The sequence below is a fragment of the Erithacus rubecula genome, assembly GCF_903797595.1.
Source record: "Erithacus rubecula genome assembly, chromosome: 2".
NCBI lineage: Eukaryota > Metazoa > Chordata > Aves > Passeriformes > Muscicapidae > Erithacus > Erithacus rubecula.
In genome coordinates, this window is record NC_136685.1 from 71,080,721 (window position 1) to 71,101,991 (window position 21,271).

Below are 21,271 nucleotides of genomic sequence, written 5' to 3' on the forward strand. Positions count from 1 at the left end.
AGAGACAAGTTAAGCTGCTCGTGGTGGTTAGTCAAGAAAACCAAGCGTGTGAACTCCCAAGGCTGTGGAAAGATCCTGTCAGCATCCTCCTGGGGGCTTCATCCAAGGACAGCTGCCAGCCCACGGGATGCAAAGTGCTCTGAAAAGCACTCCACCAAAGTCACCTAACCTGCTGGCCTGGAGTCTGGCATGGGTAAAGGAAAGTTTTCTTTTCTTGGGTCATAAATCTACGAAGGAGATCCGTATCTGGATCTCTTCTTGAGGAAGCTTGTTCACTAGGAGCCTCTTCTAAATGTTTTTTTCCTTTTGAACAAAATTACTTTCTATGTACTTTGATATTGTAGTGCTGCCCCTATTCTTATGATTTCCTTTCTTGCAGTTCATATTTTTGTCCAGTACCTACTATTTTTCCAGTATACAAATTTTCAAGGACTTTAGAAACTCATCCAACTTTGGCTTGGGGATACTGGAAGAGGGAATTTGATTACACGTGGTGCTTTGTATGGAGGAAATACTAAATGACAGATCAACATTAAATTACACAAATTTGAAGGACTTGGTCACTTCTCTTTGTTTCTTTGCTTGGTAAGTAATAACACTTTCATGCCCTCTAGGATGGACTGCTGCTGACTAAAACGTGTAAAATGAGTCTTTCTCAGAAGATGGGGCTTGTCATGGTACCAGCAAATGCTGTGTGGGTCCAGTCAAGTGCTGCAGTGTGGGATGGGCACAATGTGGTTACTACACTGGATCTGTTTTGAGACATGCCAATCGTGGGAGCTGCATGGAGGTAAGGCCTGAAGGTGTGTGCTAAAGCTGACGGGTAAAACAACCCAGATGTTTTGGGTGAGGTGAGAGCAGTTCTTCAGTGGATTTCTTGGCAGCAAAGTCTGAGACACTGGAGGCTGACACAGCGTTGTAAGAGTCTGAATATTTTTGAGCAAGAACTGGTCCCAGAGCCTCTCACTGGAAAGCTGTAGCTCCCTGACCTCCAGCAGGGTGGTTCCTCTGTCTGGGTCGGTGGATCCTGGTTAATTTCCCCAGGCTTCTCGTGGCAGCTCTGTTCCCCCATCCCTACCCCGGTCCGCTCTACCTCGGAGCCCTGCTCTGACGCCTCCCGTTTCCTGGGGCGTTCTCCCGGGCTCGTGGTGCCCAAGGCCGGGCTCCTCTTCACGTCCCTCCTGGGCGCTCAGCGCTTGGGGCGTGGGGCGGAGGCTCGGCCGGGCCGCGCGGGGGCGCTCGAGGAGCGCGGCCGCCCTCAGGGCTCCCTCACGGCCGGGCTGCGGGACGGGGCCGGCGGCCCGCTGGTCGAGCGGTGCCGGTTCGCCTCGGACAGCTTCTGTCAGCCCCCTGCGGGGCCCAGGCTGGCCGTGTCCCCAGGGTGATCGGTGCCTGAGGGAGCAGAGCCCAAAGCCAGCGGTGGCAGTCCGGTCCTCGCTGAATGCCGCACTAAAAGCTGGTTCCGGGTCTCGGGGGTCCAGGAGGGATGTGTACCCAAACTGCACTGGGGAGAAAACTGATGCCCTTTAGCCTCTGGTGACCCTTAGCACGGGATAACTTAGCCGTGAAACGCTGATACAAGTTCAGAACCTTCCCTCCCTCTGGCAAGTTGGTTTAAGAAAGGCCGAGCAGTTGAACGGGATGAGAAGCCCCAGGAGCGCTGGCAGCTGCATCCCGAGGAGCTTTAGCTGGGACAGCACGGAGGTGTGTGTGTGTATGCTGAGCCAGCTCTGTGCCGCTGTGTCATGCACGGCCATGGCTGGGGACAGCACGGCTGTGAGAAAGCCCCAAACAGTGCTCAGCCCAGCGGCTTCTCTCTCCGGCCTGCAGCGAGCTTGCTTTCTGCAGAACCCCTCTAGTGTCAGAGCAGCACCACTGGGTATCTCCCTTAGGTGCACCCAGGAAACCAGATGTGCTGAATTTTTAATACCATACTGAATTTTTAATGACATCTGAGTGCCATTGCAATCACTTGCCCACCATCCAATCCCAGCTCCATGGCCCCCTTGGGTAGCAGAATATTAGGGCTGGGATGGTGTTTGTTCACAGCTGGGCCCTTCTGCCCTTGCCTTCAGCCCATTTGGAGCAGAAGCAGCTGGCACAGTGGCTGAGCCCATGGCTTAGAGACTGTGCCTCTTGCACAACACACTCTGTGGTAGCCCTGACTGGTGCAGGGCTTCAGCAGGAGTGGAGCACAGGAGAGGATGAGTCTGCTGTCAGCAAGAATGCCTTTGGTCAGCAGGGGTGGGCTGGAGGAAGCAAGGAGATGATGGAAAGAAAACAAGGAATGCTGCCCAGCATACCTGGCTGAAGGGAAAATTTGGCAATAGGAGTGCTTAAGGGCCCCATGCCAGAAGGGCAATAGAGACCTCAAACACAGGTGTGTTTTGGAGCATCTAGATCCAAACCCACACTGATACAATGCCTTGAGGCTGGGAATGTGGACTGCTCTCCTGGAGCAGCTGTGCCCCAGGCCTGTCCCAGCCCAGCCCGGCTGGCAGCACTGGCATTCAGCTGTAGCCACATCCTGCAGCAGGATGAGCAGCAGGGTTTGCTGTGGGAGCAGCTGGGTATGACTTTGCTTAGCATGTGTTCTGCAAATAATAGAGGGTACAAGCCATTGCTTTCCAATCTGCTTCAACACAAACCCATTTGAGCTCCAAAATTTTCTGCATTACTACTGAAAAACATAGGGCAGCTTAAGCAAACTTTGGGAGAGCTCCACAGCCATAATGTCAATTTTATCCTGTTTTCAGAATAAACAGAGGTAGATAAGAGCTCTTACAGACTTCTTTTTCCCAAGGACACTGCCATAGCATCAGCTGAGCTTTTAGACAACCCAGTATCTTTAAGGTTTACAAAGTTTAAAGACTCCTCAAAGCTGCTGCCTCAGACTGCTACTGCCACCACTGTGGCCCTGCTACATTGAGGCTGTCCTTAGCTCAGAGCTGCCTTTCTAACTCCAAGAAGGTGCTCACAAAGCTCCAAGTAGAACTTATTTCAGCATGAATGGTTAAAACAGAGATCCCCACAAGGCATAGTGACAGCAGGGATAGTAAAGTGGTGACATCCCAGGTGTGGAGAAGCATGAAGTGGTTTCTGGTGTCTCCAAGCCACTCTGCCTGACAGCAGGAGTGCTCCTAGTGGCTCAGGTGTTTAACTTGCTGCAGTTGGTAGCAGGTCCAGCAGGAGGGTGCTCCAGAGGAAGGCAATCAAAGCACAGGAAATGAGCTGTCTTTCTGAGGTGAAGAGCCAAGTAAGAGAGAAAGGCTCAGCAGAAGTTCTGGGAGAAGTGACCAGAAGGCTCCAGTGTTATGGTCCTGTGGATAAGCTGTCCAGGAGAGAAGTAAGGACAGCCTTGCTGGGGTAATGGGGTAGGGGGTGTTTGCTTCCTATTCTTTCCAAATGTTGTTCACTCTAAGAGCCATATTAGTTGCTGGGATATGACCTGCAAATTTTCTACCTTCCTCCTATCTGGTGTGTCCTAATGGTGAAAGTGCTTCCCACAGGTCAGACATTATGAAATAACTTGTCAGATCTGACAGCCTAGGCGTGGTTGAGTTAGGAGACACTGAACAGTATCATGGTAAATATCTGCTAATGATTTTCCATGGATTCAATCAGCAGCATGGGTTCCTCAGCTACCTTCTTTCCAGGCAGCACGTGGATGACTGCATACATCTACCCACACTGATTGGGGAGGGTGTGGGACATGGGTCAGGAGTAAAGGACTGCAGACCCTGATGTCAAATGCAAAGAAAACTTATCAGAGCATGTGTAATGCACATTGTGACAGGAACATCCCTGCTGCTTGGCCAAAAGCCTGGAATTACGGGAGGCCCAAGAGCAAAACCTAAAGCAGCAGTGCTCACTAGTGTATCAGCTGCCCTGCAAAATACTCCCATTTCTGAATTGTGTGTTTTACCTGGAGCTTGTATAATTTAAAATGACAGCTCAGAGAATGTAGTGGGCAAAATCTCTCTGTATGGGTGCATGCTCAGAAGGAGGTGGAGGAGGCTCGTGCTACAGAAAACCCAGACATAAGTAGTGAGGGAGGAGCTATCATCTTCTGTCTCTTGGAATTTCAAAGCTTCTGGTGTGGCTTCCAAAACTTTTTATAGTAGTGATGTGGGGCTTTTTTTGTTGGTGGTGCCTTTGGTTTATTCGTTTTGTCTTGTTTTATGTAGAAGAGGGACACAAGTAATTAGTAATGTCCAGAGGAAAACGAAAAGGAAAACCACTCCTGGTGCTGCCTTTAAGTGAACTGCTGGGCACTGACTCACCCCACCCAGGAGAGCAATTTCATGTAACAGAAAGAGTAAGAGGGGATATGTGTTGGAGGAGATACTTACAAACATGAAGCCAGGGGACCTGGGAGAAGAAGAAGATGATGATTTGACTTTATTGAGGCTCCCCAGGGAAATGAGCAGAAGTGCAACTTTAGGCCTAAAAATATGTGGATGATCTCATGAGACACTTGCATAAATTCAAGAAGGCTCAAACTTAACCTTAGATTCTTTAAAAATAAAAAAAAATTATAAAAAGGGGAAGATGCATTGCAAGATAAAACCTGGTTTGATAAAAGTGGATGTAAAAATAGTTGTAGGCAGTGTATCCTTGCTCTCATGCCCTTCAATTAGGTCCCCCTTTGCCCTCCATTATATGATATGTGGCATTTTGATCTGGTTGGGGCTACGGTTAATGTCCTTGTTCAAATGCCAAGTTGCTTTTGTGAAAGGCTGCAGAACCTTTGGCATCCCTGCACCCTGGGCCGGTTTGCTCCTCCATGAGCAGATGCTGCTGCCTCTTCTGACTGGAAGGGACTTGCAAGCCCATCAGCTTGTGACTGCTTCTTCACAGCAAGAGCCAAAAGCCTTTTACAGTAACCACTTTATTCTGCCTGCTCCTCACATTTTGCAAGGGTTTGGAAAAGTGCTTCATAAAATGGAATCAGCAATTTAATAACAAATTAAACATTTTTGTGAACCTTCCAGTGCTGATTATGGTTTTTCTAGCCTGGCTAAAAGCAGGTTCTCTTTGTGGTGTGGCTGCTGCCAAATCATGAAGCCACACATGGAAATTAAATATATAATTTTCAAACGTCAGCATAGGTCAAGGTTTTGTTTAAGAGTGGGCAAAAGACACTGGCTGGTTTAATTACTGGTTTGTTTTAACCCCATGATGATATGCAGCTCTCTTTAGCAATGGTGGATCACAGTGCTTTCTTGGGCTCTATTGATAAGAGTGTTCCTAGGTGATGAGGAAGATTAAGGGCTTGTCTGGAGGGGGTGCAGAGTGCTGTGAACTGCTGTGTGAGTTTAGCACTGAAAGCTAACAAATGCTAAACTGCCCTGCACAAAGATGTATCTTACAGGTGCCAAGTAAAACATCTTCAGAGAGAACTGATGGAGACCTGTTCCTGTGCCATGTGGTCTGCTCTGCCTCATTTCATGCTGCCTTTCCCTGTTCAGAAAGCTGACTGCTGCAAGGAAACTGGAGACAGATTTGCAGAGGCTGAATGGCACGTATTAGACCAGCACTGCAGAGCTAGGCAGGCATGGTAGGGTTCAAGGCTAAAAAACATAAGAGGAAACCCCCCACAGCTGTTGTATGTTCTTTAAGATCCTTGAGCAATCACTTTCCCTGGCTGTGGCAAACTAAGAGTTGGTACTCTAAACCATTTGCCTGGACTCATTTGCTAGACTAGGAAGACAGAGTTACTGCTGAAAGTGGATCTATCTTGTTAATCCCTTTCCTTTGGCTGCAAGGCAAACCATCAACCACAGCTGATAAATTCTGTCTGTAATGATAAATCCACAGAGAAATGCGGGCACCAAATTGTACTTTTGGGCCAAATTTTGGAGTTGTACTTTAAAGGTCATTGTGTGATTCTAGATAAGTCTAGATTTCTGCTAACTTTGTCTAGGTTCATGTGTACACATATCTGTGTATATTACCTTAGACAAGCACTTGCTGCTATTAGGCTTTGGGGATTGGTCTGGCAGAGTCCCATTTTCTTTGTCCCATCTCCAGATCTGCTGAATGATCTTCAAGCCAGAGCATTCACATGGGAGAGACAGGAGCTTAAATATTTTTCTTTGAACTGGATCCAAAGTTTCTGCTTTCTGAGAGGATGTGGGTTAGGAGTGTGGAAGCTGCTCCCACTTTTAAATAAGGTGCTGTGGGGTACATCTGCATGACTGTCACATCTGGGCCTCCCAGGCAGGTGCAATGCTGGTCTAGCTTGACACTGTTGGCTCCTTGGCCACCTGGACACTAAACCAAGATACCTAGTACCAAAAGTATTCACGAGTGCAAATGATCTTGTTTGCTGTGGTTTCTGCAGTGGGCAGGCTCTTTGAGGAAAAGCTGCAGGTTTCTGGATACTGTGCTGAAATTATTTGCTCAGCTTGCTACAGGTGAGGAAGGCAGCAGCATAAATTTAAGAGGAGTTCCTGAAGGCCAGTCCCATGGGTAGCTGGTGTTTGTGGTGCCTTGCAGCATCATGTGGATGTGTACTTATTTCCTAGGGCCAGCGAGGGGACAGTGCAACATGTGACACAGGTGAAATGTCACAGGAGAAAGTCGGGGCAGGAGGAGAATGAGAGCCCAGCAGTGGAAAGTTAATGTGACTGCCACCAAGGCATGTGGATCGTGATAGGAAACAGCAGCCCTCTGTACTGAGCAGCACTCTGAGACAGTGACCCAGTGACTTGTCTGAAGCAGGGTTCAGTGTGCTCCAGCTTCAGTGGCCCAAGACACCAGCTGAATGCTGCTTTATACACTCATGGACTTCACTGAAAGGATCTTCTCCTGATTTATGTTGTTTTTACTCTTATTTGCTTGTGCTCCAGCCCTCACAGAGAGCAAAACTGTTTTAGCATATAGACTACATGGGTACTCTTAAGAACAACCACCTTGTCCCTGGTGCCTCTGCCCTGCTAGCTCAGTATTTCAAAATGCTTTCTTTTCTTTTTATTTTCATTCTTTTTACTTTTTTTTTTTTCTTTTTCTTTCTTTCGTTTTTTTTCCTTTTTCCTCTTTTTCTTTTCTCTTTTTCTCTTTTTTTCTTTTTCTCTTTTTCTCTTTTTCTTTTTCTTTCCTTTCTTTCTTTTTTGTCCCAGTATTGGTATGTGTGTTTCAGCTTTACAGTGCCAAGACAGTGAGGACTGGTTTATCAGGATAAGCTTTAGTCAATGATGGACACCTTGAGGTCAGCTCTGTCACATCTGCTTTTCTAAAATAGATGTAATTTCAAAGCATGAGAGATCTAAACACTGAAAAATGACAGCAAAGAAGTACAGGGCCTTGCACATGCTGTTTTGCTTGCTCCTCAAGACATCAGTTACATGTCAGGCCTGAGCAACTCTTGGGACAGAAGACAATTCAGCTTAGACGTGGGAGTAAAGCCATTTCACCCTTACAACTTTTACCCTTCTTCGCTTCTGACACTGGGATTGAGCAATCACATCTCTATAACCCAGGAAATTCCAAACCTGAAAGTTGTTAGAACAAAATGTTAACCCTGCTGGCCTGCATATCCTGTACACTCCACTGTGCAGGTCAAACAGTGAGCGATATGCTATGCTGACAAGGAAAACAAGAATAGGGAATACTGCATATTCTAAGTTTGGCAGAGTTCATGTTAATGTAGAAACTTAACCTTTTTGCTCATATTTGAGGGATTTCTCTGCTTCAATAGTAAGTATTGCTGCTGTTCTCCTACAGCAAAGATTATAAATAAATCCAAAGTTTTGAAGAGCAGTTTTTCAGAAAAAGAAAAGAAAGTACAGTTCATGACAAGTTGCACTTCTTTGGAACACTTAAAAATGTCAAATCCTTAAAATACCTAAACTTACTTATTATACCTGCTGACGGAATTGGCCCTTGTTACTTAACCTTTCTTTGAGCTCTAATCCAGGCTGCTTTAGTAGCCCAGCTGTCCAGAGACTAAGGTGACCTTGAAGTTGCTCCTGTATTTTGTTTAACGGGCTGACATTCCTCGCTCTGGTACTTTCTCACCTGAGATTGCTTGAGTGGCAACACAGCTTCCTAAATTCCCTTGGCCTGCTAGAATCAGGTAAACTTAAGACATTTTTTACTGTCATAACATAATTTATGAAAGCAAGTGTTATTGCAACTCTCTGGTTGGATGCTTATGTTCTGAGCACCAGAGCACTGCAAGCAACACAGCAGCTGTCATATATTCAAGGATGAAATTCCAATAATAGTATGCTACATAAATATTTGTGCTTGTGAAGGTTAAGTGACTTGGAGTACTGTAAACTTCAGCTTTTGGGGCAGGCCGCTGCAATTTAAGCCTTCTTGCAGTGACCTAACAATGACCTCTCTCCCAGTTTAGGGGCAGAGTTATTGCTGGTGGAAAAAAAAAATAAGGGTGGCTCTTGAGGCCTCTACTGAGCAATAATTTAGTGCACAGAACACATCAGCTGTTGCTTGAAGCCAGTTGCACAACTTGGACTCCAGATGAGACAGTTGCTCATCTTCTCACTTCTAACACTGCTTAAACCTCCTTGAAACTTCTCCCACTGCCTGCATGATGTTGTCTTACCATTCATGTAAAAGGGTGAAAACCTCTTGCAGGTGAAAACAGCATATCACAAGCTGCTGGTTGGTGTTTTATTTGTGTGGTTATCATTTTTTTAATCTGCAGACATAGCTTAAAGGTTTTGATGTGTTTAACTTGTTTCAGACATAAAGTGAAACAGGCCAGATTACTACAACAGTTGTACAAGTTGGGTCCCATTAGGATCTGTAGTTTAGGGCCTCTCAGCATTCATGGAGCAAAAATACCCCCCCAAACAGGCAAAGCTGTGGGTTTAATGAACTCACCAGAGCTGGGACTCATTCCAACTATTTAACTTAAGTGTGTTTTCAAAAAGCTGTGTAATCCCTCATTTGCTTTCTAAGCTACATTCCAGAGGGATAACAGATATAGCCTTACTCATTTTTCTCCATCTCACTAATGCCTTTATTTCCTATCTAAAAACCAAGAACAAAACTCCATTCAGTACAGCTGATGGGTTCCTTTACACTTCTACCTGTTGCTAGGGCATTAGCAATGACCCCATCCATGCTAGATAGAAGAACAATAAAAAAATTATGTCTCTCATCCGGGAGGAAGTAGTTCACTTGCTGCTCTGAAGCACTGGAATTATATTTAGACTCCTGACTTCTATTGAGAAGACAGGATGCACCCTTGGTCTTTTAGAAGTGAACCACCCTAAATCAGGGCCCTGTTGATTTAGGGCAAGTAGAACTAAGGAAACACATCACCAAAGCCACAACTTAAAGCTCAGTTTATTTCTCTACCATTCCACCATGGTGGGTAGCTGTTGTCAATACTTGCTATTATCTTTGGAGCAAGAACATCATCAGCAGGTTTATTGCTTACTAATTCCGTGTTGAGGATTGTTTCTTTTATCTGGCAGTTGACATCTAAAAGAATGGCCTAAGGACAACAATATACATTTCAGTATGAGGAACTCATTAATGATATTTAAATCCACAGGAGTCTAAGGTTTTATTTTCCTTTACTCGGCACTGGGAAAGCTTTTTCTTGACTTGTCCTCTCTGAACTTGCCGAGCACGAGTTCCAAATCCCAGAGACTGCATCGTTTCTGTTAAGTACTTTTGGCCAGGAGAGATGCACAGCATCACCAACAGTTTAGCATCACCTCCTAAAAGCAGAGGAAAGGCAAAACATACTTATTTACCTCATTATTTTCAGTAAGTTATACACTGATACTGATCTACATAACACTGAGCATGGGTTACTATTGATTTCATGAAGCAGAATGTTCCTGAAAAGCGCTGTTGAAACAGACAGCTCTTTCATGGGTAACAATTTGATATTTGCCCCCAAGTGTTTCACAATTTATAATGCAGATTTTTTTTGCCCCATAAGCTTCATCAGTTAATAAGTATGTATTTTATGGGTCTGGACACTTATTTAAGTTTTGGCAAATACTTTAAATTTGGGGTAATGGCAAAATGGCTTGTGTGACAATAAAACAAAACAGACTTGCAGTTTACAGACAATGATTAAACAAAGGAGGAAATTGCCATTTTCAGCACTTCACCAAAATCATACAATAGACTTGGCTAAAATAAGGCTCAACACCCATACCACGCTTCTCTTTTTGGCTTTCCCTTTTCACAGCAGGGACTCCAGTACTAAGTGAAAATCAAACCTTAAATAAAAAATTAATAGTATTTCAAAAACTCTGAAGAACTGTTATCTCATTCACTGTCAATGCCTCTAACTGGAGATTTAAAGCATAAGGGCTTATATTTTTTGGCTGAAGAAAAATGGACTAATGTACTATACCCATAGACACATACCCTACATTACTGTAGCAATAACACTTGCTTTAAAACTGCTTCTGTGTAGATGAGGAGCTAAAGAGAAGGAAGTGACCCCAACACAAAAGAAAGTTGTAGCACACTGACATGTCCTGTCTTCCTCCTTTGTCTTGCTGCTACAGGGCACAACATTAAGGAATGTGCAAGTAGGTGATTATACCCTGTAGTAATAAAGATTAAACTTTAACTTTTAACCTGCACCTGACATGAAACACCAGTGAAATGCAATTTTTATCCTTTACATGATCCTATTGAGATGCTGTGCTTCAACTGAGCTTTGGAAGCAGCAAGGTTTAGCCAGATTCAGGAGCTCAGAACTGTCGTTCGGTACTCACACTCTCCTGAGCAGAGTCTTTGAAATAAAGGTGACATTCAAGCAAGGAGTATAAGATCATCTTCTAGTTTTACACAGCAAAGGAGAGAAAAAATCAGGAGAATAAATCTATATTGTTGAACAAGAGTCAGAGAAATCCCTCACCTACAGAGTCCTGAAGCAGGTGTGTAAGTTTGCTGTTCCGATATGGGACGTGAGCTCGCTGCTCTGCTATTGCTCCCAGAACGTCGGCCAGGGCAGACAGGCTGCGGTTAATAAAGGAGGTCTCCCTCAGTGCTGCCCCTGTCACTCCAGACATGCCTGTACAGCAGGAAAAAGGCTCTGGTAACACTAAGCAAAGCTACTTCAAAACTGTAACGTGGAGGAAAGGTTAAAGAATATTCAATGTCTACAGATGTTCTAAAGCATCTGATGTTAAAGTTGATCTCTGCAAATGCACAATGCAGTTTTGGCTCCATATGTATTAAGAACAAGAAACCAAAAAAGTAGGAACACCTTAAGATCAGACAAGACACTGTTTTTGAAAACATGAGTCTGCAATGGCCTCCAAGAGAAGACTGTTTTATTTCACCATTTTTATAATCATTAGCTGCCCCTTCTGTATCACTTAGGAAAAAGAGGCAAAGCACTGATGGCACGAGCTGCAGAAAGAAAAACTATACAACAGGCAGCAGTGTGAAGTATTTGTGTGCACCAAAGCCTGTGGAGTGGTGTTTTATGGCATGAATTGCTGTAAGGAAATGGATAAAGGAAAATCATGCCCTTCTATGACCCAACCAGCATAGTTGTATGTAGCTATGCTGCCCCTGAGCAACACTGTAAAGGTCTGGTCTATGCAACACATTGCACCAATTCAAAGAGGTGTTGCAAGCTCAACTCGGATCAGTCTGGATGAGGATGCAGTTAAGAGTAAATCCTGTTGTCCTTACCTTTGCCATTTGGGGAAGAGAAATTTGCTCTTAGCATTTAGCATCACATTATTCAAATTCAAACTTTCTTGAGGAGAGTGGATGAGGTACAGATGCACCCACAGTCATTTCTCCTCACCCAGAGCACAGGATCCATGTCAGGCAGAGCTAATGGCAGTGGGATGATCAGATGGGGCTAACAACTTCTTCTACTGCCTACTCTTCTATCTCTAGACAGGTACAGGGAGAGGCTAGAGATCTTGTTTTCCCCTTAGGCCAGCATTTTCTAGCAAAGGAGGAGTTCAAGAGGGAAATATGAAAAGGTACAGTAATAGCAAAAACCCCAGGAGTCTGGACAGGGAGGGCTGTAGAACTGTGACTGTTTGAGGATGAGGTTGCAGAGGTAGGGTCTCCAGTTGTCAGAATGAGACAGAGCAAAACAGTTTGGAAGACCCTGCCAAAGGGTGGATAACAATCCAAGACAAGATGAATCTCACAATAACTTTACTGGGGTCCTTATACATACAGCCATCTGCAGGCTTCTAGTATATCAAGGAAAAGTGGACTCCTGGGACAACAGCTATCCCCCTAAAGGAGAAAACTGCAAATAGGGGAGGGGGTACATGTTTAAACTGCTGATTATCTGCATTTGGTTAAATGAACTTTGACAAAGCATTTAGCTGAATTTTCAAAATGAAACACAGTTTGCTAAAAAGGGACCAATTGGCTTCTAAATGCTGCAAATGACCCAGGCCAGCTTTAGAGCCAACAGGGCAGGGTGCTGATGTGTTTGAGAAGCTTGAGGTACTGCGGCTCACTTAGATTTGCACACATTTTAAAGCAATTACGAGTTAACACTGCCCTCACTTTCAGCAGAGTGTGTCCACCAGCACAGCTGATGGACAGAGGTCAGTCTGCAGCTCCAGTGTGCTGGGCCACATCTAACACTGAGGTGAGCACAGCTCTTCTGGCTTCACTGGAGGATCAGGCCTGTCGAGCCCCAAACCAAGGAAATGTTTGTCCTGGTTTAACTGAGAGAACAAACACACGCCCTGTTGCTCAATTACATGTTTTCAACATTTAGAGCAAATGAAAAAATAATGTATTATATTAGGTTTCTCTGTAGAACAAAAGTTTAACAGTGAGCAACAGCAAGAATTCTTGGCAGTAAAGTAAAAGACTCTTTCATAATACTGGTTCACTTTTCAAAACATTATTTCTGGAATGATACATTTGGCTGCATGGTTTTTCTTGGTAAGAAAACTTGTCCTTTAGGAAATAATCAAGTTTTTGAAATTATTGTGTGCATAGAGGAGGCAGAAGGAAAATGCTTTGAAGAAACTATGAAAACAATATTATCTTTTCAACGCTAATTCCCTTCAAGACATTTTCCATAATAAAGCAGAAAAATCCACACATGGTGATATCAATTATTACAGGTATTTGTAATATTTAAATAATTTATGCCCTTTAAACATTTCTGTACCAAAGATATGCTAATTTTCAGAGTAGAAAAACAGGCCTAATAAAAGCAGTCTGAACAAATAGTGTATCTATGATATGGGTAACTGTCCTGGGCTAATTTCAAGCTTATACAGCCATACTTTCAGTTAAATTATACCAGTGTAAAACTGGATCAATCAGCCCTAAAAAATTTTGTTTATGCCAGGATCTGTGGGTTTAAATCACTCCTGTGTGAGAGCAGGGAAGCATGTATCCTTCTATAAAGAACTAAGGCACTTATTGTAACCTTGATCTGTGAGGATCCATGCCACAAACAGACATGTTCACTTACCAACACACTCACTGCCAGCCAGGTCCACCAGCTGTAGTCTTGTTTTGACTTGCTTCATTTTCTCAGTTGCTTCAAGTTGCACTGGTGAAGAGGTTCTGGAAGAGGAGGTGGATTTATTGTCTCTTGTTTTTTGTGGAAAGGTGCAGGAAGCCTCTTTATTTAGTCTCTGACTGGTTTGTTCATCTTCCCATGAAGTACCTGTTAATGGAAAAAACCAAAAGAGAGCTTCTCACTGACACTGAAAATTGAAATGGAGAAAAAATGAGGCATCAGTAGGGGATGTACAGTATCTGCTGCTTCAGGCTATTCTAACAGAAACAATGTACAAGCCAGAATTCATGGCACAGGCAGGCTGAATGACTTTTTCTATCCCACCTAAAGTTTTAGTCATCAAACTGATCATACCAGTTGGTAACAAGCTTTGGTGTAGATTGTGTTTTATTCAATATCCCCATTGTTCACACATCTGTGTGTAAAACATGAAATGGAAGTCCAGTAAGGACTTTAAAGAGGCTTTTAAAAATAGTTTTAGACTGAGTGCAACCAAAGTGCAATTTCAGATGCTTTGGAGCAGTAGACTGAAAACTGGTTCTGTATATTTGAAACATCACCTGCTGATGCTCTGGCAAAAAGATAATCCTTACCCTGCCTCCTCTATATGCTGTTCTCCCTAGACTTCCTTTAGTCCTCATATTCCACTGCAAGATCACCACATTATAAGCTATTAGCCTCAATAGTGTGATTCCCATTTGTTCAGGTTGGCTATCTACTAGTATCATTCCTCAGCAGAAGCATCTGGCTTTCTCTCGTTGCTGGGAAGAAAGACAAAAATTCTCTGGGAAAGCTGCTTTCACATTAGCTTAGCAGGAATATGTGCAAAATTGATTTCCCAAAGCAGTTTGGTTTTTTGGTTGTTGTATTTTTGGTTTTTTGTTTTTTGTTTGTTTGTTTTTTTCTTAAGTGTTCTGGTTTTCATCTATCTCTTTCTCTGAAAGAACAAAAAAAAATAAAAGCACATTTTGCTACAGGTCATAGAGACAACAGACTTTCTTGGGTGCTTAAAGAGTTCTAGTTAGAATAGTAGAAAGTTTCCACCTGCAAAACTTGACTAAGGAACAAACTGACTTGCACTGGAGAAGTACAGAGCTCTGCACTTCTCCAAGTAGGCTGCTGCTAAACCCTGAGCCAGCTCTTCACAGTGTAGGCAGAGCAGCTGTGTTGGTTTAAACAGAATAGATGGCTTCAGGCCAAATAGTGTCAAACTAAGTGTTCTCACTCCTCTTCAGTTTTAGACAATGAAATTTAGAAAAGCTCTCCTCTCTCTGATCAAAATGCTAAAATAATTAATCAAACCTGAAAAAGTGCTGGCTTGTCAACCCTGGCTTGAGGTCCAATAACTCATCACAGACTTTACAACTTTTTATTTAGTGACTAAGGTATCTGATATTGAGCTATTTGCCAATGGCTTTTCAATCAGGATCCTTTCCTTTTAAGCAAGAGAGGCAGTGCTGTCACACACTGCTGCAGTGCTGCTCTGCTCCCTTACAGTGCACATCTTCACCTGCAGGCTGTGAGTCAAAAGCTGGCGGCTGCATTCAGCAACAATCAGACATTGCTGCAGAGCTGTGCTGCCACACAACATGGCATGGTGGGGTGGCTGCAATTAGAAGTGGCAAAGGGAATTTTGGACTGGATAAGATGGCTGCTGTGCTAGTGGTGCAAGCAGTGAGCTTAGAAAAGTACCATCAGTCTAACTGACAAGAATCTGGAGCTGGCTAGAGTTAACATCGGGAATGCTGGAGCTGCAGCTTGTGAAGTAACTGTGTCTTTTGGCAAGGCCAACAGGTAAGAGAGGGCACTGTTTGTTCTGCTTTGCTGATACTGTTGGTTTAAATTCTGATAGCAATCTAAGGGAAAAAAATGTTAAATATTTCCCGCTTTTTAAAATCTTATTGTTGTTACAGAGTTTGGAGGAGATGGACCACAGCACTGAAAGCAGAGAGCCTAATTATAACATGAGCAAAAGAAAATAAAGTTATTCCCAAGAGCCCCAAAAGAAAGTTGTTCCTCAACCAAGAAAACTGGTAAGTCTTGGTGTGGTAGTTAAAAGCTGAAATATCAATGTTGCCATAGTAAATAAAGCAAGTATTTTGTCTTTTCATACAGTGGCCTATTATTAAAAGTTCAAAAGATTCTGAATTTATAGGACATTTTTGCATGGCAGAGAGTAAATAAATTTAATTCTTTCTCAACCAAAAGCATATGATGATCCCTAAAATTTATGGTTAGCTTAACCACAAACTTTGTATGACATGTCATTATTCATTCTAAGTGATTTAACTACTTTGAGTAACTAGCTTATCAAGATCTTTTCTATCTTATACCTTATGACTTTCTGATAATACTTATTCATTATTTACCTCATGCAATAAAACTTCAATGACTCTGTACATCAAGTCATACAAAGAAAAGTGCTAACATTTTATGAAACTGAAAGTATCATTCAAACTTGAAAATGGTCTTTATTTAAGAAAGAATGTAGAAGTTAAAAAAATGGAAAAGAACTGAGGGAATGTAACAAACATTGGAAAAAGGAATAAAAAGCAAAAAGAAAACCTCCTAGTCCACAGACTGTTTTTCTAAAAACAACTGTCTCTAGATGTATTTTAGTAACATCCTACTTACCAAAGTTATCTCCAAAGACAACTGTGGTTATGGTCAGTGTCACTACCAGATGAGAACGAGAGGAATGAGCGTGCACCAGTGTTGGGTGTGTGACTCTCAGCTGTAGGCCTTTGTTGACTAGATGCAAAAATTCAGATGCATTTTCAACAGTCCTAAGAAGTAAAGAAACAGAAAAGATATTTAACTGACTGGCAGGAAAAAAATCACACAACAAAGCTGACAACTTGAATGAGAACCTCAGTATTTGCACTTTCCTGCTCTTCTCCTTATACTACTCTCAGTTTTGAGCTGCACAAACAACTGTATTAGACATGTTCAGGTGGGATAAAGATGAAAAATCAAGCCAAAAGCTGTGATGCAGTTCTGAAAGTGCTGTAGAAGTGGCCTGCCAGCCTTGCAGGTCCAGAGATACTGTAGCTCAGCTCTTGAAGCAATAGACATTTCTATATCTTCACACTTTGGAAGAAAAGACACAGGTCTAGACATTGCTGGAATCTCTGGTCTTACAGAAGTAGATTTTTCCAATTTATGCTGAGGTAGCTCATTTTCTTAGATACAGAATTAGGCAATACACCCCAACATTTCTCTGGGCCTCTGGAAGTCATATTTCACATTTGGAATTAAATCCGGAATCCCTGAAAAAAACTCCAGTTCCACTATTCAATGAGCACAACATCAGAATAAATAGAAATAAGAAAAAATTCTATAGATAATTTCTCTCATATTATCTATTTTCTTTTCCTGTTAAAGGAAGTACTGCAAATATGATCAATCCAAGGGTAAAGACATAGCACACACAGTGAAATAAACACAGAAAATGAAATAAAGTAGTTAGGTCAAGAAAAGACCCACTATGATTTGCCCTAGATTTGCAATGTTTAAAACAAATGAGGTAAGAGTGCCTACCCTTTTCTTTCACTGTGTTGTCTTCAATCTTCATTGAAGGTACAACACCTAAACAATTGTTTTTAGGCAGGGATATAAATTATGACTGGGTATCATAGCCTGGTCACTGAATGCTCTGTAACAGTACAGTTAATTATGATAACTCTCATGATGAACCACAGGCTTGGTTCCACAACACTGCAGTCAGCAAAAGCAAGCATGAGATAAAAAGCAAGTTCTTTATGACTTAGATTTGGCTGATTTCAGCAAAAGTCACACCAGGCACAAACTTATTTTATGCCATACTTGAAGAGTTTAGAGACAGAAGAAGAAAAGAAAAACTATACTCAACTAAAACAATTTCCTCGAAAAACAAAGCAAGGGCATCTGAAGCACAGAAAAGCATTTGGCCACACCATATCTATAGGCACTTAGGAGAAGTGCAGATCCCTGTGTATCCAGGGCTGCATGAGGTAAATAATCACTACAGACTTCCCCTGTCAATCCTGAGGCATACATGCCAGCCTCCAGGCACCCACTGGCGATGTCTCGTGCTTGTCTGACCTGGTGCCAGCAGAGAACTAGTGGATCTACCTCCTACAGTCAGAGCCTGACATTGGGGTGATCTGGCAATTGCTTCATATTCAAGGAGGCACACATCCTGCCTTCCCAAGCCTTGAACTGCATCTTCCTGGCTAGTCAGCCAGGGCTGGAAGGCCTGACAAGGAAGCAGCCTTGGCTAGGATACAGCACCAGGCTGTTGGCTTCTGCAAGCTGCTGCTGTGAGCTGGCAAAGGGTCAGTGCTCCAAGCTGCTGCCCCATCCCTGCATTTGCCAAGGAAGGCAGGGCTCAGGGTGTGCTGTCAGTGCTGGTCACCTATGGCTGGGAAGCTGCAGCTGACTTTGAAGACAAGCCACAGCCCAGTGTGGTGAGCTTGGCACCGTAGCTCCTCCGCAGGACTGACAGAAATAATATTTTAGTATAATCTCTGCGACTTCATCGTGCTCTACGTGCCGCACGTTCCAGGACCAGACTCTACAAAGAGAAGCCCTGTTGTGGTTACGTTAAAAACTTGATGCTGAAAGTACTCCAAAGTCAACCAAGCTATAAAAGAAGAAAGAGACTGAGGTTTTTGTGATTCAGTAAGATGAACATGTTAGCAGGAAAGAGACTACTGTACTTGAGTGGATATGAGGAGAAGCCAATGAGACCCAGCAGGCCAATATATTCTAGATGAAATATTATCATAAATGAGGATGTGTTTTTATTCAAAGCACCAGCTGTTTACTTTAGATTTTGGGCAGCTGGGTGGCCTCACTCACTGGTTTCTTTACTTTGTTTGGGTTTGTTTTTTCTTATTAACCTTTCTATGTAATTATTAATATAACCTGTTTATGAATTGGACTTTCTTCACTGCTTGCATTGTAATTGAGATACAAGTCCATATTTTTATTTATGTTTGCATTAGAATTTAGTATTAACTGATTGAGATAAGTGGTTTTTAAGAGTTTTAGTTCAAGGCTCTAGGTTCCTTTGCCATAAATTAAAATTCACAGAAACAAACAGAGCAGCCATTTTATTAACTAGAAGAACAAATGAAACCTTATTGCAACTTCTTTTTTTCTGTCTCTATGGCACAAGTCCCACTGCTTCTCACCTCTACCTTTCCCAAAACCTACGAAAAAGAGATGGGTAACCCACTAACTATGCAAAGCTCCCTTGGGAAGCGGAACAGGCATTTTCCAGGAATAAAATTATGCCAGGAGAGCATCTTAGTTACTGAAATACCATAATTAAAAACTACTTGGAGGTTTTGATGAAACAGGGAAAGTTCAACTCCCAGCATGCCTACACCACATGCACCCATCTTCACTTTCTGTCATATGGCTCCTTTCCTGTCTAGTCAAATGCAAAAGATTAGCTCCTCCAAGAATGATTCAGTACACTAAGGCTAAGTTCTGCTCCCAGCCTCTTCTGGAGTTTTTTATTCCTTGGACAGCAGAGCCTTAATTAATACTAAATGTAGTAGATTCACAGTTGGGGAAATGCAAGAATAAAGACAGAGAGAAACCCACTTGTCAGCATAATACAGAGAGGGCAAAAGGATTTATCGCTTCAACTCCAGTCACTTTTCATTCATTCCATGTTTTTATGGAGCAAAGTGCAATCAACCTTGCAGAATTTCTATGGAAATTGTATTTAACCTCAAGACCAAAGAGCAGTCAAACCCCAGATATAAATGTCAATCCTTCTGAGAATATTGTAGTGCTTAATATTTCACAGAAAGAAAGGAGAATCCTATAGCTCCCATAGTGAAGAAACTACTTGACAATTTCTCTGAGCTCACACTTTTCCATGAGCAATTAAATTGCTAGAAAGTACAAATCAATAACTGGATATCACTAGGTAGAATAAAAGTATGCTTGCACAATCCTCCAGTACATTCTTGGATTTTTATCAGGCTTGCTGTGAATAGCATTAAATCCACATAAACAAACTGCTGGTCTGCTTATGTAACAAAGTCCCACAGGACAAAATTATCTCCACTGATGGTGTATTTTATTTAATTGGCATGGGATGCATTTCATATCTGACTTCTAATTCCCCTTGGAAAAGGAAAGATTAGACCACGACAAGAATTATCACAGAGAAGCAAAGAAAAACATCACATTCCCACAAACATAGAAAACACTAATGCTGTTCTAAACATTTCAATAGAGCAAGATGTTTCTTTTCACAAACATTATTTACTCAAGGAGAAGGACACTTCTTTATGTGACATTTCTATAATGCACATGCTCTCTTCTGGAATCTCTTCTTGTGCTGGGTGCTCACAGACAGATGTCCAGTTTAATTCCACTGGGTACCATCACCTCTCTGGTGCTACTAGTACTGCTTGTCCTAATTTATTTTTTTTCTAGCTAATGTTGATACTACTAGTGTAAGGCCCAAACAGAGGTCACAAAAATGGTGAAAGGCCTAGAGGGGAAACCACATAAGCAGAAGCTGAGGTCACTTGCTCTGTTCAGCCTGGAGGAAAATGAGGGGAGACCTAACTACAGTTACAACTTCCTTGTGAGGAGAAGCAGAGGGGCAGGAACAGACATCTCTCTGGTTACCTATGGGGATGGCCAGAAGCTGTGTCAGGGGAAGTTTACATTGGATATTAGGAAAAGGTTCTTCACCCAGAGGCTAGAATGGGATTCTTGGGACTGTCCTGTGCAGGACCAGGAGTTGGACTCAATGATCTTGTGGGCCCCTTCCCACTCAGGACATTCTATGATCAATGACACAGCCACTGCTTAAATGAAGAACCTGAAACAGATTCCCTCTTGTTAATGGATGAAATTTTGTGAACACATGCTTTTTAACAACTAATTACCCAAGGTAAGTTTTTTATATATAAAAAGAAAGCACTGTACATTTGCTTCGTACAAATGTACAAATGCCACACTTTAGTAATGCCAAGAATCATTCCCACGAGTACTAGAACAAATCTTCATAATGCTTAGTAAGTAAAAGAAGGCATTAAAGTAAGTATGGTTGTAGCCTTAAATACCCCTAGATCTCCCTACACTGTCAAGTTGTGTAAATAAGGATCAAACCTGGCATACAGCAGGGCTGGGAAGGCACAGCTTAAAAGCGATTGTTGAGAAGCTTTGCTGCTTCTTAGCTTTTAGTTTGAAGAACCTTGATTTTCAAGACCTACCAGTTCAAATGCCAACACAACAATTTCAGCTTTAATACCTCCAGTTGTGAAGACAGAACATTAAGCAATATTAGGACAGGTATTTGTGTTAAAAGATCACTTAAAATCTTATTCTAATTTTTTGTAACTCCAATGCACAAAGGGAAAGCTAACATCCTCCAGCTGCCTATTGGCAACTGGTACGTAAATTTCTATTATAATCTGTAAATTTTATAATTCAGTAAGACTGAACGGAAAGAGCTTTGTGACTAGATTATCCCTTCTTTTTCTACAGCTGACAAGATGCCATAGATCCAGCAACAACAAAATATACAGCAATCTTAAGGTGCTCTGAGCGTAAGGCACTTAACACAGGAGTGTAATTCAAATTGTACAGTTATTTCTGGAAGTATTTTGACATTTGCAGCCAACTGCAGCCTAATAGACTGAGCTAACAGAAGTGTTTCTTTGCATGTGGTAAGGACTCATTGTTAAGAAGCAATATGGTGCTTACAATGCAATTTTGTGACAGCTCTACACAGCATTAACACCAGACTGTGTTTGGATGGTAGGAACAAGCTGGGTACTC

At 42.5% G+C, this 21,271-nt stretch overlaps 1 protein-coding gene and 1 long non-coding RNA gene across 5 annotated transcripts in view; one reads left to right on the forward strand and one right to left on the reverse strand.

Moving 5' to 3' along the window:
• Nucleotides 1-3,011: 3,011 nt before the first annotated feature.
• On the forward strand, nucleotides 3,012-21,267 carry LOC306798911. The gene is made up of 3 exons (XR_013773508.1): nucleotides 3,012-3,346; nucleotides 15,388-15,507; nucleotides 20,978-21,267. It is a non-coding gene; the product is annotated as an uncharacterized lncRNA (long non-coding RNA).
• Nucleotides 9,304-21,271, reverse strand: part of KIF25 (kinesin family member 25) — a 40,962-nt gene continuing 28,994 nt past the window's right edge. For all 4 annotated transcript variants that reach the window (XM_079299309.1, XM_079299312.1, XM_079299310.1 and 1 more), the window contains 4 exons: nucleotides 16,109-16,260; nucleotides 13,424-13,621; nucleotides 10,865-11,020; nucleotides 9,304-9,701 (listed from right to left, as the gene is read on the reverse strand). In XM_079299309.1, the coding sequence (XP_079155435.1) occupies nucleotides 9,511-9,701; nucleotides 10,865-11,020; nucleotides 13,424-13,621; nucleotides 16,109-16,260 (697 nt within the window). In that variant the 3' untranslated portion in view covers nucleotides 9,304-9,510. The remainder of the gene's footprint in view (nucleotides 9,702-10,864; nucleotides 11,021-13,423; nucleotides 13,622-16,108; nucleotides 16,261-21,271) is intronic.